Raw genomic sequence first — 12,767 nt, 5'->3', positions numbered from 1 at the left:
TTTGGCTAGATATTTTTTTCCTTAAATTTTTTAGATTTTGTTCCCTTACCTCATAGCACTCAGGGTTGCTCATGTGTTCTGCAACTGTCACTTCCCTATTCTAGGGTTGGCACCTTTTTCTGAAGCCTCCATGACCCTTTGGGACGATGGCTTACCACTGTGGCTCTCTGTGTGCTTTCTTTCTTAAGGATCTGGATAACTTTTGGTCCACCGAAAGTCCTTACTCTGTTTTTCACAAATCCCAATGTCCTTATTAATTTCTTTTAAAGTATAACTTAACAAATCATAATGACTTGGTCTTAAAAGAAGGAGATTTCAAAAAAACAAAAACAAAAACAAAAAACTAAACCAAACCAAACCAAAACAGAAAAACAGATTTCAGCATGTGCTCAAATTAAAATGTTATTTTTGTTTGTGTGTTTGGATGGGTCCATACGAAACTATATTCCAGGGGAATAGAATGGGGTGTCCAGAGGAAGACTGATTTTTACTTTATAATTTTCTCTATTGGAATTTCAGCATATTAGTCTTGTTTTTGGATTCAAAATAACGGCATACATAATCCATTAGACATCTTCCTTTTCTTTTTTTTTTAAGATTTTTATTTATTTGAGAGCAGAACAAGAGAGAGAGCAAGAGTAGAGGAGGGGGGGCAAAGGGAGAGGGAGAAGCAGGCTCCTTGCTGAGCAGGGAGCCCGATACAGGCTCCATCCCAGGACCCTGAGATCATGACCTGAGCTGAAGACAGACACTTAACCAACCGAGCCACGCAGGCACCCCAGACATCTTTTCTACTTCCAAATGCACCCATCAGCTTTTTCCACCTGCTCTGGTGCCCTGTCTATGCTGCTCAATGGTGTGGACAGCATCGAGGGCCCCAAGCCCTCTGTTTCCGGTTGGGTTTGCCCAGCAGGAGGTGAGTGAGATTGGGATATTTATTCCCTGGCCTTTCCTAGCACCACCCCCACCCCCCCCCCCCCCGCCCCACACTCCCCAGATATCTGACTACCCTGTGTTGATTCTGTCCTCCTACTGAAGACAACACCTGCCAGGCGGCCCTTTGCACACAGATGCTCACGTCCTCATCTTGGTCCTTCAGGCCTGGGGCAGCAGTGGCTCCCACGTGCCAGGCTGGAGACCCACATCCCATTGCTGGCTTCTCTACAACTTGCCTACATCTTTGTAATTAGTCCCTTTATTCACGTCTCCTCAAATTACTCAGCTGGAGTGTCATTTGTTTCTGCCCTTGTCCCAGACCCAAACAAAGCCAAAAGAGAAAACAGAGAAAAAGCCAAAGCAATAAAAAGTAGTTCGGTAACTATTTAGATTCATCTTTTTACTGTTTCAGAACAGAATAAAATACTTTAGAAAAAATAAAGGTGAAGAAAGCTTATTTTTGTTAAAGGAACCATGCTACAGAGGAGGAGTAATAGTAACAATTTCATGAGCACACACGTAGCACAGGAGTTCCTCTCCCTTTCCTTATTGATGCTGTTGCTGGGTTTCTGGGCCTGGAGGGCAAGCAGGCATGAATGAAGTCCCCCTGATACAGGACTTTATGCAGCACTGTGGGCTCATGATTCAGAGATTTATAGAATCTCAGAGAGAGTAGGAGCCACAGGGAGTGTCTAGTGAACAATGCACAGCACAGAGCATAGCAGTTTGTGATACAACCCTAGATTTAATTTGTGTAGTGGCTATATAAAAACCACCCCATACTGCTGCTTCTTCAGTGCACCTATTAAAAAATATTTCAATTGCTAAAAAACAGTGCTAATTTTCTCAATGGCATTTGGGAGAGTAGCTAGCAATGGCAACAGGTAACATTCACTGAGTATTTGCTGTGTGCCAGAGACTGAGCTCCTAGCTTTACAGGTGTCCTGTTCCGCAACCCTCAGCTAAGCTCCGTAGTGGGATACTGTCCACTATGCATGGTAGTGCATAGTATTAATCCAATTTTAGGGATGAGGATAATAGGGCAGAAAGAAGTTAAAGGACTTGCCCTTCATCACACGGCCTCAAGTGATGGAGCCAGGATTCAAACCCATGCAGCTGGACTCTGAACCCCACACTCATCTGTTACATCGTTTCTTCTTGTTATGACATCTATGCAGAAATATATATGTATATATACTGCAGGAATATTGCTTTGTGCCTAACAATATACCGTATATGTTGTTGTATGTCACTAAACATGTAATGCCATTTTAAATGATGGCAAAATATTCAATTGTATCAGTATGCCAGTTTGCTTAAGCAATCTCATTGTTAGATATTAATTTGTTCTGCTATTTCCCCTTATAATCACTTTCTAATACTGACTCCTCTCACATTAGAACCTCTGACCCTGATTTATTAATTTATATAATTTATAAATTGCAATTATTATTCTTAGAGTATTAAACATTACTATTAGGGAGGGAGGCTCTAGATGACTCTGACCTCCATTTTGCTTATCATTTATAATTTGAAATATTTCAATATATTGTGTAATAAGGAAATGCGATTGTTAGAGTTTTTTTCTTTACAGTTTATTTATTAAGTAATCTCTACACCCAACGTGGGGCCCAACCTCACAACCCCAAGACCAAGAGTTGCTTACTCTTCCAACTGAGCCAGCCAGGCAGCCTTGTTAGAATTTTTTTAAAAAGAAAATTTTTATTTAAAAATATGAAGGTTAAAATATGCTTTAGCTCTTCTGTCCCACAATGGGTTAAACCATTGATCAACAATATTGATCAAACTATTGATCAACAATAGTCACCAATCCAGGCTAAGGTCATGGAGTTTCAGTCTGTCTTCAAGTGGTCTTTATACCACTTGTCAATCTTCCACACCCTCTATGTAATCCAAAAACAGTTCCAAGGACACTCATCAATCCTTCCCCTTAAACAAATACACGAGAGCCTCCCCTTGATTGTTCTGTATTTATTCCTGATGCACATGCTTCAGCTGGAGAGTGTAATGGGTGTTAGCAATTCACAGGCCTCCTTAGAAATGCTAGAAAAGTGCTCTTGTCTTCATTATGGCAGTGATGCCCTATTATCAATCAACCCCCATCTTTCTGCATCATCTTTTGCAATTTGGTGTCTTAATTCTGGTGTGAATCACCCACTGGTGCATTTATACCTGGGCTCTAAGCAGGGCTTAAATGATAGTGTGCTGATGTTTTATCCAACAAGGAAATAACCAGTGGAATACATCTCTAAGACAGATTATTATCCTATTTGTAAAAGGAAATCATGGGCATGCATCAACAGAACTTATCCTCTACTCTTTGGATTCCAAAATGTAATCGTTTTCCTCATGAATGATCTCATGCCAAATGACTGACCTCCGCCCCCCGTGCGTGTGTGTTGTGTATGTGTGTGTTTGTGTGTGTTTGTGTGTGTGTGTGTGTGTCTGTGTGAGAGAGAGAGAGAGAGAGAGGGACTGAGATTACACTGTAGTCATTTACCTTAAGAAAAAAATTTTGTAGCTTTATGTTTCACTATTGAGCAGCCAAAACAGCTTCGAATGTATTTCATCTATTAAAAGAACGTGTGCTGGTGTGACATAAATATTAATGAAAGAATAAAACCCAATTCTCAAGATAGTTTTTCTTTTATTTAAAATGTTAACTATCACAACACATTATACAATGAAATGAAGACCATAGAATCACGTGAAAACTTGTAAAACATCTCTATTTGAGTCACAACACATGACACATGCTGCAGGGATACACTTTGATACCAAATCTTAGCACATTTCCACCATGAAAACAGAGGAAGCACAAGCCTATCTGTGAGATCCCTCTCCTTCAGCAATGGCTGACATGACTGCTTCCAGGAAACCAAGATGATTTCTTTCTTTGAAGAACATATTTCAGTTTCACTGAACACTGTGCTTTGTTGAGAAATGCCCACTGATTTCTACATCTGAGGGGGTCATATTGGAATTATAACACACTTTCACAGCACGTATTGGCACAATATGAAAAATAAAGTTTTTTTTGAGTTTTCCACTCAAAACAATGATTATTAAATAAATAATTATTCCTCATGGTGCAGGTCTCATGTTACCTTTCATTGGCCACTGACACACATGAAGCTCAATAAGTTATACATGAGGTGGTTTATTTGCGTCTTCGTTCATAATTCTGCATTGCGCTCCTTTCATAAGCCACTGAGAACAAAGAAAAGGTAGAGGGTTTTTAAGAGGATTCACTGAGAGAGTTAAATAAACTTCAAGACACATTGTAATTTATTCAAAACTCATTAATGACTTTTCCCCTCTCCATTGAGGTATTTCTAAGAGCTTTCTTTGCACATCCTCCAATCTTGCCTCTGTCTCTGTCCTGATTGGAAGTGATCTAACCACAGAATCCTTGGTTACTCAGGCCATCTGCCATTTACTTGGTGCCCCCAAAGCGTAGTTCCACAATCTACTGCAGTGGTCATTCTCCACAACTTTCTCAAGCACGGTGATTTATAAAAAGGATAATGCCTGAAGTATAGAGTAGGAATAGTAGTAGGATGAAAGCGAAATGTGAGACTTTTATTCTAGGACGGAGTCAACAGACTACAGACCGTGGGCCAAATCCAGCCCACCACTTTTTCTTGAAAAGAATGTTTTATTGGAATGTGGCCATACCCACTCATTTCTGTATTGTCTATGGCTACTTTAACATTAACATGACAGATCGGAGTGGTTGCTACCGAGTCGGCACAGCTCACAAAATCCAAAATATTTGTTATCTGGCTCTTTACAGAAAGAGTTGGCTGGTTCCTGTTACGGGAGCACACCGAATGGTGTAGGGGTCTCCTCCTGTCTTGGGGATACCTCGCAATGATGAATTGTCCTTGAAACTAAAAACAACATGGTCGTCAGTAGGTAGGGCAATTGCGCCATCCACGTACAACAGTTTAACTTACCTCCCAGCACCCTAATGGACTGTGAAAGATTAATCCCTGCCTCCAAAAGTACTTAACATAGAGTTAGCAAGTAATTTAAGTACTTTGGCTATCTGGACTAAAAAAAAAAGCCGAAATTATATGATATGATATGATTGATATGATATGATACGATATGATATGCAGTTTCAAAGAGGTCTGTAACCACAAAAGGGTAAGGATCAGACTGTTGCGATTAGAATACTAAAGTATATTATTCATCATTTTAGTTAATTTATATACTTAGATTTACATTTTAGTGAAACTATGCTGCTTTTTAAAATTCATATGTCCTGTATAAAATACTGAATTTAAACAAAAACAATAGAAAGAACTGTGGAAGATAAGTACGAATTATAGATGCCACTCTAAACAATTTTTTCAGTGAGAAAGGTCTGTTGAGAGAGGAGGTAGTTGAGGGCTGTAGCGTGATCACTCTCCCATTTCCCAACTGAGCAGATGCCCGGTTAGCATCCAACACTAGGTTCGTGATAAGCTGAATGCTTTATGTCAATCAGGTTATGTGCTTCCAGGTGGACCAGTGCGAACTCCAAGCTGGGCAGTTCTCAAGGAAGGAAACAGTCCATTTCTCATCCTGCTTTGTTTGTATTAGGAGGAGGACTGACTAGCACAAGTTCAGTTTCTGACAAGCTTTAGGTAACATGATTCTGTTCCTCAGAGAAGTAAGGTGAGTGCTAATGTAAAGTAACCAAAGACGGATTCGTGTTAGCTGGAACAGAATATCCTCTTCATGGGAAGCAAAGTTTTGTATCTGGTTCTTGAACCCTCTGAAACTGTATGTAAATTTTTGTGTTTATAAGCTAATGAGGGTTTCTCCACAAAACAGGTTTCTAGATTTCTCAGACTGTTAAAGGAGTCTGTGACCACAAAAGGTTAAGAATCAGATGGCTGTAGGACACAGTCTATAGATAAATTCAGCTACAAATAAATTCTTGGATTTATTTATTACAATTAGATTTTTTTTCACCATAAGTACTCATTTTAAATTTATCATTCCTTTTTAGTACTTTGAAAACTATGCCTTAGAAAGAAAATAATAGATTTAAGACACTGTCTATTTTCAGTCATGGTTTTATACATACCAGAATTTAATACATACCAGGACACAATCATAACCTTGCCTCAATTGATCATATGAAAAGATCTCTGATTGAATGTACATTACATTTTTTGCCCATTTTTTCTTTTTATATTTTCTTAAAATGGAGGAGTGAAGATTTAGTCATAAATTGATCCTGATTCATTATAGTGATTCTATTGATCTTGATTCAGTATAGTGATTCAATTTACCTATAATTACATTATTACTTTGCACACATTTAATAACATTTAATCTGTAGAAATTACAGTATCTATATTATTTGTAAAGTTAGCCGTGTTCTGAAACCTGTGTCAGTTCTGGCAATAAAAAGTTGATGACTAATATAATTATCAAGAAGACCACAGTTATAGAAGGGGATAGTGCACACTTTTGCTATAAGTAAAGCCTGTGTGGTTTAAATTTACATTCCATTTCCAAAAGCTGGGGGATAATATATATTAATAAAATAATTTAAGGTTTTTCATGAGGCACACTGGTAGCTTCTTTAAAATTTAAACTTGAAAAAAAAATAAAATTTATACTTGAGCAGCCCCCGAATTACTGAAAAAGAAATACAAACGTAGTGTCTAAATTTGGAAGGTAGAGAACCAATGGTAGGATACATCATGTTTTGCATGAATTTTCCAGATATTTATGCCAGCACTGCTTAGTTGCAGATTTTCTAGAAACTTGAAATATCCTAAACGGATAAGGCAGCTGGTTACTTTCTAATTAATTGATTAATACTATAATTCTATTTTCACTAAAGGTAAAATAAAAGGAGTTTAAATAGCTTTCCTAAGGAACCTAAGCTAATTACTATAAAAGTCTGAATGTGCTTTACAAAAAACTCAGTCTCTGTGAAAATGACATAGGGGTTATTTAACCTTGAAAACGGTACAATGAATGGGTTTTTGGATATAAGTATGTGGCATTTTTACACAGACGATGGGGACTATAGAGAGGAAAGGAAATAGGCAGGCTTTATGTCAAGGGAAAGACTTGTTGGGGCTTAAGATGGGTAGGAGGATTGTGGCACCCCTTCCCCGTGAGGGCTTACAGCCAGAGCTGATTATAATCCCCCAGGATGACTTGATCGTGCTCCTTTTCAAAAGCACTGGAATGAACTGCGTTATTCCCATACTCTCAAACATCCATCAGGATATTTTGAGTTTGAGCTTTTATAACTTCATAAAGTATAAATGGATTTGTTTGTTTTCTTTATCTGTTTACTTTTGTGCTGGAAGCCTGCCAGATGTAATGTCATATAAGCCTTTTGAATGACCTCGGTAGTCAGTGAAAATTGGTCTTATTTCCCACATAACCTTTCACCACTTAGTTCAGTCAAGTTCAGTGTGGCTTATGTAACAAATATAAGGGAACAAGTACTAGACTAGCCCAAGGATTCAGGTTAGGTAATGATTAAATGGGGCAGACACTGGTAAGGCTGGTAGTTTGAGAAAGATGGATCCTAGGTGAGATTAGCTTAATCAGCTACAAATAAATTCTTGGATTTATTTACTGCAATTAGATTTTTTTTCACCATAAGTACTCATTTTAAATTTATCATTCCTTTTTAGTACTTTGAAAACTATGCCTTAGAAAGAAAATAATAGATTTAAGACACTGTCTATTTTCAGTCATGGTTTTATACATACCAGAATTTAAAGCTCTTTTGCCCATTAGTCCAACAAAGGAATCTGTTTTATGCCCTGGAAAAATACATTTAGGGGTATTTTAATATGTATGTCTTTGAGGAAATAAACTGTTATAACTAGTACCGAAGAAAAGCAAGCTTTAGAATATATGCCTATATAATAAATATATAACCATTTCAAGTTTTGGTGAGCCTGAAGAAATGAAGATTTCTAATAAGTCTTACAAATGACATTAAAACAATACAATGAAAGCACTTTTCTTAATTCGATATCTAAATATTAGCAAGTAGACTTTATGTATATTACATTTTACCTGTTTATATACAATGTTCTAAATATTGCTGCTATTTAAGCTAGTTTTGGTTTTTAGGGAGTCAATTTCACAGTCGTGTGACAGAAATATCCAAGTGTATGTCCTTGTGTTACTATGTTGTATTTCTCAGGAACTGAAACTTACTTAAGTCAGATCCCTGCACCTGATGATTATAAACTTCTAAAAGGTCACTATTTTTATTTTATTGGATTTTTAAAAATACTTTTGGAAAAGTGTGTTAACTTTGACATTAATAGAGTGCATTTGCTTTCATTACACAGAATTTTGCTATATATAATTCTCTTGAAAGTCAAATCTTTAGAACTTAAATATGAATAAGATTTATTTATTTTCAAAGATGAAGCCTTATGAGAAAGGTGACTATTTCATCTCTAGTGGGGAAAGGTCTCTTGCTTTATACTGTATTATTTGAGAATAAGACTGCTGTTTTAATGTGACCTTCTCTGCCAACCAGTGAACCAAAATCCAAGTGGAGTTGTGGGTGGATCCTGGGGTAAATGCGTCTGACTGAGATGGACCCATGGGACTTCCCATCAATTCGAGTTCCATTAACTGGGAAACTGGGATTGAATGAATGTCAAGTGTCATAACTCTGCCATCTCTACTGGTCCTAAGAAATGTTTCACTGTACTTTGATAGATTGAGGGTCCCCATTCAATTATGGGATCAAAAAACTGCATTTCTGTCTTTACCTTTACTATGGATTCTCTGCTCTTTCACTCAATCTCCTTAATTGGCTGCTGGATTACCCTAATACATGGTATCATCAAGAGATCCAGCATATTGAAATGTTAAGAGATGCCTATAAAAGCTTTGTTTTTGTTTTGTTTTGTTTTTGTTTTTGCAGTGGAAGTGGTGGGGCATAGGAGAGGGTGAGGGGTGAATAGGGAGAGGAATCTGTGGTGGATTTTTAACCCCAGGACTGATATTCTTATCCATAACTAACAACATATAGGAGTTAAAGGATTTCTTCTGGCACTCTCTCTTTTCTTTTTTTTTTCTTTTCTTTCTCTCTCTCTTTTTTTAGCAGCTTAAAGCAACAACAAATATGTATTATCTCACAGTTTCTGTGGGTCAGGAATTCACCAACAATTTAGCTAGGAGTTAAAGGATTTTTAACATAATGCATCATTTTGGTAAGCATCTAGGTCTAAAAAACAGAGCTTTAAAAAATCATGCTTGGATGTAATTAATATGAGTCTTCTCCATTCTTATAGTGTCTTAATTAAAAGTATTAGGTCCTAAGTTATAACAGAAAATAAGATATAAAATAAAGATTGATCTAATTTATGTTTGCATTTGGTAAATGTCAAAATAATTTGAAACTTACTTTTATGAGAGATCTGGCCATGTCCTAGAAGAAAGAAAGAGAAAGTTAGCAAAGGCAATAGATTTAATTTAAAGATGCTACATTATATTTTCAGAAGAGAATTATAAAATAAGTTGATTTTTAAAACATATAACATTTCCCATCCATGTACTATCATGAGGAATATAGTACAACCATAAATGCTAACCAAATTATTAATGATAAAAACAAAATAGCAACCAAAAGGAATACTTTTAAGTGCTTTCTATGGGCCACAGATTCAAACCCAGGACTATAAGACCCCTGAGGCCTAACAATAACTGTTAGGCCACACCCCCTGTTTTCTTATGAGAAACACATCTCCAAGCTGGACCACAATTTGTCAGTCAGGAGAGAGGGACACAAATCTCTACTTTTACTAAACAGGCATTATCAAGAATCTGTATTTGAGCCCATAAAAAAACTTTCTTCACTTTTCCTACATGTGCATTCACAATAGTAAAATAAAGATTTATAGAAATGTTTACCATAAAGAGCCTTTAACAGGGCCACTTGTTTTTCAATTGAGGAATCTGACAAAAGATGAATTGGCATTAACTGTTTACACGTTCCGCTGATGGTGTGATAAATGCAAGGAAATTGAGTATTTCTATCATGAGACATTAGGGAGCTTAATCTAACCCCAAGGGTCTAAAATCGGTTTCCACAGGCACTTAGACCATTCTGAGTACTACCCCCTGGAGGCCCCGCGCCTTCCCCCTTTATCAGTGTGGATCTTCGGTCAAGGGAGCACTCAGCTAATAAGGTTGCTTCCTGTTCGTGATTGGGGTCACTCTAATTGTGTGGGGCACGCGCAACGGATCTCGCCCGCCCTCCGAGGGCATGTGCGTGTGTTAGTGGGGTGAGGGCCAGAGTCGCTCCCCGGGGATATATCCATTTTAGGATGGAAATTTCTACTCAAAGAGCAAGAGAGACTGGGTGCTCTGAGAAGCAGTGAGCGAGGAGACAGGGCAGGTTGCTCAGAGAGACAGAGAGAGGGATGGCTGCTCATCTCACCAGCATCCCGTTTGCCCATTAAGCCGAAGAACTGCTGAGGTTTGGGTCTCCGGGCGATTCTCTGCAGAAGATGCTCAAAGGGCTCGGGCAGCTCCTCCTGGGGGACAGACGCACAGATAAACGGGCGTGTAGGCAACCAGCGCGCGGCGCCGGGAAACCCGAATCCTTCCAATAGTGCGCGCCAGCCCTGGGCGAAACTCGGAGGCGGGCGGTGGCGGCGCCCGGCCCGGAAAACCCTCCCAGCTGGAAGGCGAGAGAAGGCTGGGTTTCCCCACGCGAGGGCTGAGTGGGGTCCCAGCCTGGGAGCTCTCTTCCTCCACCCCTCCCGGCAGAACTCGTGTCCCCGAGCCCCGCTGTCGCGGGCTAGCCGGAGGCGCGGCGTCCCCCAGCCCCGCGCGTTATCCGCTCTTTGCAGAGCCTGGGGACCCTCGACCCCCGGCCCCACTCCTCTGCCGCGCAGCCACCTGACTTTCTCTTGATTTTGGCGCGGGCTTTGGAGACGCCTGGCCGCCCTAAATGCGCACAGGTGTGTGTCGCGAGTGGGTAAGGAATGACAACGCTTCACTGAAGACCTGCACCGCGCCACTTTTACTGTTCCCTCGAGGCGAGCTCCCTTGCACCAATAGCCTGCGAGCCTTGTAAAGGAAAACTTGCGGCTGGGTCCTCGGGTCGGTAAAATAAAAGTCAGGGTAGGAAGTTAGCTTCCCACCCACCTCGTCCCTCGAAGCCCCCAGTATCTTGTCCTTTGTGCCCGCTTCTACCAGCGTCCGGCGCGCCCCCTTCTGCCCCTGCCCAGCGTTTCCAAATGCCTGGTCCTTGCAGCTAGACTGGAGTCCCCGAAATCCCCGTTACCCCGGGATGAAACCTTGTGAGGTTTCCAGCCTTCTGAGCTCCCCGGGCTCATCAAGGGAGGGCATCATTCCTCCAGGGAGTTCCTGAGACCCGACGGTGCAGCCCCCAGGGGGAAACTTGGATCGTGGGCACAAAATCTCGTGCGGGGACCCAGGCAATGGCGTTCCTTTACATCCCCACCCCCTCCCTGCGCGCCTCCACCGCCTCTGGTCGCTGTCGCGGCGCCTGCCCGGCTAACTAGAACGCTATCTTAAGGAAAGTGACAGCTCCCGAGGCCAGGAAGAACGGCTCCGGCTGGGTCTCACCTTGATCTGGTCGCTGTCGGACCAGTCGGACCAATAATTCAGATCATCGTTGGCTCCGAATTCTTCTGCAAACAGTTGAGTGGAGACGAGAAAAAAGACGGCCAAGGCCACGAGGATTTTCATGTTGGATTTCTGGGAAGAACGGGGAAGAAGAGACCGAGGAGAGAAACATTGGGGATGGCTATCCAAGAGTTGGGACAGCATAATTTTTGGTCCCACAACGCAAGTCGGGGCCGATTGAACCAAGATAAAAACCCTAGGGGATAACAAGCCTAAAGCATAACTTGTACCCTTTAGGAAAGAGAACCATGCCCCCAACCTTCTCACATCCCATTCTCCCTGGATCCCAACTCCCTCAGCCCCCGACCCACCAATCCACACCTTCAAGCCGGGAGGCTCTGTCGGTGGAAAACAAAGAGGGACGTTGGCACTCGGGATCCTCGTTCCTCGATGTCCCTCCGCTGTCCGCCCACTGTCCCCCGCCCCAGCGGCCAGCCGCCACCTCGGAGCGATGCGCGGGGCGGGCACTTACCGCGGCGGGCAGGGCGGCAGGGTTCGTCTGGCTGCTCTGAGCGCACGCTGGGCGCTCGGCACTCTAGGTGGCCGCGGCGGTGGAGGAAGCGGATGCGGCGCGCTCTTTTGCCCGCTCGGTGCCTCGCGGTATTTATCCAAGGCTCGACGCGCCTGGAGGACCACGTGACACGCTCCCCACGCGACTTTCTGCTCAATATTTAATTAACCGCCTCTTCTCCTTTCGCTTGCGTCTGACTGAGAGTTTCCGAGACGGTAACCCGTCGGTGCCCAAAACATCTGGACCCAATTGGGTTCGAAATGACGCAATTTTAGGAAAATCAAGATCTCGCCATCCAATCCCGAGCGTCCAGTCTTCTTCCGTCTGCAGATCTGACGCCCCCTCCCCTCTCCTTCTTCGGAACGCGGTTCCATGACACCTGAAATTACTCATCAAAATTGAGCAAAGTGACTCATTCCTCGGACTTCCGCAACTTTTTCGTCCCTTGAGACGTCAGGATAAGTTGCACTCTTAAGGATGGTCAAATAACTTAAGGTATTAAGATACTGTCGTCGGAAATCATGCTAAGAAGAGCATTTCAATTGGGGGGGGAAGGCTTTTTATTCCCCTTCTATTTCATCGGCAGAGTGTCTTAAGTGTTTCTGAGATATAGTATCTTCTGTGAGCAGAGCATCCTTCTCCCAAA

At 41.5% G+C, this 12,767-nt stretch overlaps 1 protein-coding gene across 5 annotated transcripts; it reads right to left on the bottom strand.

The window, feature by feature from the left end:
- Nucleotides 1-3,590: 3,590 nt before the first annotated feature.
- On the bottom strand, nt 3,591-12,433 carry TAC1 (tachykinin precursor 1). 5 transcript variants are annotated; one of them, XM_027574181.1, is made up of 7 exons: nt 12,083-12,433; nt 11,551-11,682; nt 10,394-10,490; nt 9,865-9,909; nt 9,359-9,382; nt 7,695-7,748; nt 3,591-4,167 (listed from the first exon to the last, which is right to left on the bottom strand). In XM_027574181.1, exons 2-7 carry the CDS (start codon nt 11,671-11,673, stop codon nt 4,118-4,120), a joined length of 393 nt encoding a protein of 130 aa, XP_027429982.1. In that variant the 5' UTR covers nt 11,674-11,682; nt 12,083-12,433; the 3' UTR covers nt 3,591-4,117. The 5 variants fall into 5 exon arrangements, with proteins under 5 accessions (XP_027429982.1, XP_027429983.1, XP_027429986.1 ...); XM_027574182.1 differs by lacking the exon at nt 12,083-12,433 and adding an exon at nt 11,932-12,076; XM_027574185.1 differs by lacking the exon at nt 7,695-7,748.
- Between the last annotated feature and the right edge of the window lie 334 nt (nt 12,434-12,767).

This window comes from Zalophus californianus, chromosome 12 (genome assembly GCF_009762305.2).
Source record: "Zalophus californianus isolate mZalCal1 chromosome 12, mZalCal1.pri.v2, whole genome shotgun sequence".
Lineage (NCBI taxonomy): Eukaryota > Metazoa > Chordata > Mammalia > Carnivora > Otariidae > Zalophus > Zalophus californianus.
Note: the sequence above shows the minus strand (reverse complement) of the source record. Positions and strands in the feature narration are given on the sequence as shown.